General features: G+C 48.5%; 1 protein-coding gene across 1 annotated transcript in view; it reads left to right on the forward strand.

Moving 5' to 3' along the window:
* The first annotated feature begins 106 nt into the window (after positions 1–106).
* Positions 107–5,767, forward strand: part of LOC130381692 (thyrotropin-releasing hormone-degrading ectoenzyme-like) — a 24,358-nt gene continuing 18,697 nt past the window's right edge. The window contains exons 1-3 of the mRNA XM_056589403.1: positions 107–1,504; positions 3,680–3,921; positions 5,719–5,767. The exon at positions 5,719–5,767 is cut by the window's right edge and continues 225 nt beyond it. Of these exons, the coding sequence (XP_056445378.1) occupies positions 1,067–1,504; positions 3,680–3,921; positions 5,719–5,767 (729 nt within the window). The 5' untranslated portion in view covers positions 107–1,066. The remainder of the gene's footprint in view (positions 1,505–3,679; positions 3,922–5,718) is intronic.

Consider the following 5,767-nt stretch of genomic DNA (forward strand, 5'->3'; position numbering starts at 1 on the left):
GCTCGCGGAACTCATCTGTTAGTCTCAAGATGCGCGCGCCTTAAAGCGGGAGCTCCTCGTGCGCCGGAGAGCAGATGAAGTCCCGCGCTTTGAGCAGCAGAAGCAGCTCGTGACCGATCAGTTCATCGGAGACCTTAACGGAACCGAGACCTGAACTAAAGACCGGGGGACAGGGAGGACTACAGACTGGGAGGACTAAAGACCAGGAGCACTTCAGACCGGGAGACCGGCAGGACTACAGACCGGCAGCACTATAGACCGGGAGACCGTTAGGACTACAGATCGGGAGGACTACAGACGGGAGGACTACAGACCGTCGGGGTTAACGGGAGTGGGAGAGGGGCACTGAAATCCGGTGTCAGATTTAAGAGTTGGAACTGAAAGTACATTTTATTCATCGATCTAGAGATCTATCGATTTAGACATTTATCTATCTAGAGATCTATCGATATATTCATTTTTCAGCCATCGATCTATCTATATATCTATATATAGATATAGATATCTGGGGATCTATCTTGATATCGAGACATAGAGAGGAAGGTCTCGCGCTGGGATGACGAGATCTGACGAACGGATCGAAGCGCGCGCTGTTCAGGGTTCCCGCGGTATGATCCTGTGAAGTGTAACACTTGTGGCCACTCACCCTTCATAGGGACATGATGACCTAACCCTAACAGAGATCGGACCAGGACCACAGAGATTGGAGCAGGACCAGAAAGATAGGACCAGGACCACAGAGATAGGACCAGGTCCACAGTGATAGGACCAGGTCCACAGAGATTGGACTTGGACCTGAGAGATAGGAACACCGAGATAGGACCAGGACCACGAGATAGGACCAGGATCACAGAGCTAGGACCACCGAGATAGGACCACCGAGACAGGACCAGGACCACAGAGATAGGACCACCGAGACAGGACCAGGACCACAGCGATAGGACCACCGAGACAGGACCAGGACCAGATTTTCTCCTCTGGAGGTTCTGGAGACTTCAGGTCTTTTGGTTTAAAACGAGACGTTTGCTTTCTAAACTCTTTGAGGACGTGGCCGGGCGGCACAACCATGAGGAGCTCCCGGTCCGACCAGTGGTCCGAGGCGGTGGTCCGGCCCCGGACTACGGAGTCCCGGGTGGCGGTCCACAGGAGGCTGGTGCTGGTCTTCGCCCTGTCCCTGGTCACCCTGCTCACCGTGACGGGCGTGGCTGTGCTGCTCAGCCTGCGGGCCGACGACTGCAGTGGTCCAGACGGGGAGGGGACCCGGGCCGGGGCGGGGCCGAGGGCCGAGGGGGGCCGGGGGAACGGCAGCCGGGGGGAGAGGGGGGGGGATGAGGAGGAGCGGCCCTGGAGGCGGAGCCGGCTGCCCGGCAGTCTGCTGCCCCGCCATTACGACCTGGACCTGCACGTCCACATGGACAACTTCACCTTCACCGGAGAGGTCAGCATCCGGTTGGACTGTGTCAACGCCACCAAGTACATCGTGCTGCACACCGACCGCCTGGAGGTACCTAACCCTCACCCTAGACCGCCTTGAGGTACCTAACCCTCACCCTAGATCGCCTTGAGGTACCTAACCCTCACCCTAGACCGCCTGTAGGGACCTAACCCTCACCCTAGACTGCCTTGAGGTACCTAACCCTCACCCTAGACCGCCTTGAGGTACCTAACCCTCACCCTTAACCCTGGAGGTTAACCCTAACCCTAAACCCTCTGGTGGTACATAAGCCTAGACCGCCTGCAGGTACCTAACCCTCACCCTAGACCCCTTGAGGTACCTAACCCTCACCCTTAACCCTGGAGGTTAACCCTAACCCTAAACCCTCTGGTGGTACATAACCCTAGACCGCCTGCAGGTACCTAACCCTCACCCTAGACCGCCTTGAGGTACCTAACTCTCACCCTTAACCCTGGAGGTTAACCCTCACCCTAAACCCCCTGGAGGTACATAACCCTAGACCGCCTGCAGGTACCTAACCCTCACCCTAGACCGCCTGCAGGTACCTAACCCTCACCCTTAACCCTGGAGGTTAACCCTCACCCTTAACCCTGGAGGTTAACCCTCACCCTAAACCCCCTGGAGGTACATAACCCTAGACCGCCTGCAGGTACCTAACCCTCACCCTAGACCGCCTGCAGGTACCTAACCCTGGAGGTACCTAACCCTCACCCTATAACGCTGGAGGTACCTTACCCTAACCCTGGAGGTACATAACCCTGTCTGGGTTCACTTACAACCATCTCTCTGCTCTGAGAGTCATGGTCCTCATTCAGGTCCTCAGGACAAGAGCTGCTTCTAATCAGGGCTTTATTACTTGTCTCTCAAGAGCTCCTCTACCTCTAGTTTAGGTTTAGCCAGAGTTAGTTCACCTCTAGTTTAGGTTTAACCAGAGATTGTTTACCTCTAGTTTAACCAGAGCTTTTTTACCTCTGGTTTAACCAGAGCTAGTTGACTTCTAGTTTAGGTTTAACCAGAGCTTGTTTACCTCTAGTTTTTACCAGAGCTAGTTTACCTTTAGTTTAACCGGAGCTAGTTTACCTCTAGTTTAACCAGAGCTTGTTTACCTCTGGTTCGGGCTTCCTTTATTTCCAGATGAGCCTCACAGATTCCCTTAACGAGCCTAATTAGCCGTCACAGTCGCCGTTTGAGCCAAAAGGGCAGCAGCCCGGGGGTCTGCCCACCGCGGACTAACGTGATTGGCCTAAATCTGTCTCCTCTGGACCGGATCCAATTATGGCTCATGGAGCCAAGTGTGAACAGACAAGCTGGTTTAGAAAGTAACTTCACATCACAACCAGATTAGTGCTAGCAAACTACCACAGTACTCACATAGTACTATAATACTTGCATAGTACTACAGTACTCACATAGTACTGGAGGACTCACATAGTGGCACAGTACTAACATTACTACAGCACTCACAGTGCTACAGTATTCACATAGTAGCACAGTACTTACTGTATTACATTATTCACAGTACAGAATAGTATAGTACTAATAAATTATATTAACATATTAACAGAACTACAGTACTTACATTACTACAATAATCACATGGTAATACAGTACTAACTGTACTACAGTACTAACATATTACTACTGTACTAACACAGTAATATAGTACTAACATGTTACTATAGTACTAACATAATACCACGGTAATAACATAGTAATATATTACTAACATAGTATTTTGGTACTAACATAGTACCACAGTACATACTGACACACTTCCTAGTAAACGTTTTCCATATTGTAGCTCAGTATTTGAATTGACCTGTCTTACTCACCTGTCTAACTCCCCTGTTTAGTACACCTGTCCAACCCCCCTGTCTAACCCACCTGTCTAACTCACCTGTATAGCTCACCTATCTAACTCTCACCTGTCTAACCCACCTGTCTAACTCACCTATCTGACTCACCTGTCTAATACAACAGTCTAACCCAACTTCCTAATTTACCTGTCTTACTCACCTGTCTAATAGACCTGTCTAACCCACCTGTCTAACTCACCTGTCTAACTCACCTGTCTAACCCACCTGTCGGACTCACCTGTCTAACTCACCTGTCTAACTCACCTGTCTAACCCACCAGTCTGACTCACCTGTCTAACTCCCCTGTCTTTCTACCTGTCTGTCTGCCTCTGTGTCCCTACCTGTCTCTCTACCTGTCGGTCCTGAGGTGAGCTCTGTGTCAGTTTGGTCAGGAAGCTCCGCCTCCAGGTCAGCCAGCCGAGGAGTGGGCGGGGCCGCACGTGTCCTCAGACATTTCAGCGTCCCAGCCAATCAGATGTATGTGTTGGCGCTGCACCGGGAGCTGCGACCAATGAGAACGTACCGTGTGAACATCACATTTCAGGCGGTCATTGAGAACGACCTGCTTGGATTCTACAGGAGCTCCTACCTGCAGGACCAGGAGAAACGGTAACCATGTTACCCTAATGTTACCCTAACCCTTAGTAACCAAACCCATAATACCCTAACCCATGTTACCCTAACCCAGGTTAAGTAACCCGGGTTAACTAACCCATTGGTTCATGCTGCCGTTCTACATGGGGTGGATGTTGGTTTTGAATCAGCCCTTTGTAAAGCTTTGTGAGACTTTCTCAATAGCACCGATCACCCTTCATCTTCAGGGTTTTGGGCCCATGGCAACACTGCTCATCCCATAATCTCAAGTGGATTATTTAAATGAAGCATAATTAAAAATATACAAGAAACTAATCTTGACCTATATGAATAATTCAGCATGTGTTCATATTATCTCCCTCTCCCTCTCTCTCTCTCTCTCTCACTCTCTCTTTTTCTCTCTCTCTCTCTCTCTCTCTCTCTCTCTCTCTCTTTTTCTCTCTCTCTCTCTCTCTCTCTCTCTCTCTCTCTCTCTCTCTCTCTCTCTCTCTCTCTCTCTCTCTCTCTCTCTCTCTCTCTCTCTCTCTCTCTCTCTTTATCTCTCTCTATCTCTCTCTCCCTCCTTCCCGTCTCCCTCGCTCACTCGTTCAATTCAAGAGTTTCATTAGCATAGATATTTACATGCCAAAGAAGATGATTCCTACTAGGAGAAATAATATGCGTAGCATTGTACAGTTATTATACATATATATATATATATATAATCTAATGTTATAGGTGGTTTTGAAACCAAGTGTAATAGTTTGAATGTACCCATTAGAGTGTTCACTGTTTTAGGGTATATACCCAGTGGAGTGTTCACTGTTTTAGGGTATATACCAAGTAGAGTGTTCACTGTTTTAGGGTATATACCCAGTGGAGTGTTCACTGCTTTAGGGTATGTCCCCAGTAGGGTTCACTGTTTTAGGGTATGTACTCAGTAGAGTGTTCACTGTTTTAGGGTAAGTACCCAGTAGAGTGTTCCCTGTACTCTAACCAGCACTCTCTCTACTAGCATGTTGTAGGGAGGGTACAGCTTGAATTGCTTACTAGTAAAAATATGCATGATAAAAAAACAAAGCTTAAAGCTGGAGAGAAAAATTGGTAGAGAAAAAACTGCAACAGGGTGCATGCAAACCACTAGAACCTAACCCTTACCTGACCCTAACCCCAACCCTGGCCCTAACCTGTCCATAACCTTAACCTTGACCTAACCCTGACCAATGTCGTGGCAATTTCAGATATTGTTTCTAAGACGGATGAGATATTTAGATGCAAAAAGCACACAATACTTGCAGGCAATTGCTGTTATACACTTAGATCGGATCCTTGAGGGCAGCTGGCCCCCAATAAACCGAAAGCCTTTGTTAACCAGATGTTAATCTATCTCTTGAAGTTCCTTAAGAGGTTGAGAAGGTGGTTGAGGCTGTTCCTTATCACCTTTTGCTTCTCTACGCTCCCCAGGGGGTCAAGCAAAACAGGCCCAAACCAAACTACAGACAACACGGGAACGGAATATGAAACCAGATTACATCACATGAAACACAAAGATTTACATTTTATGTGACCCTGCCGAATAGCAGGGTGGCAAGATCATACATGGAATAGTATACAAAACCTAAGTTCATAAAGAAAGGTGACCCTTCCAGAAAGACCTGGAAGGGTCAACGTTTCTTTTATCCTGCATTCTTTATTGTAACAACCCCCTTTTTAACCTCTCTCTCTCTCTCTCTCTCTCTCTCTCTCTCTCTCTCTCTCTCTCTCTCTCTCTCTCTCTCTCTCTCTCTCTCTCTCTCTCTCTCACTTTCTCTCACTTTCTCTCACTCTCTCTAGGTACTTGGCTGTCACTCAGTTCAGTCCGGTTCATGCCAGGAAGGCCTTT

The sequence above is a fragment of the Gadus chalcogrammus genome, chromosome 4, assembly GCF_026213295.1.
Source record: "Gadus chalcogrammus isolate NIFS_2021 chromosome 4, NIFS_Gcha_1.0, whole genome shotgun sequence".
NCBI lineage: Eukaryota > Metazoa > Chordata > Actinopteri > Gadiformes > Gadidae > Gadus > Gadus chalcogrammus.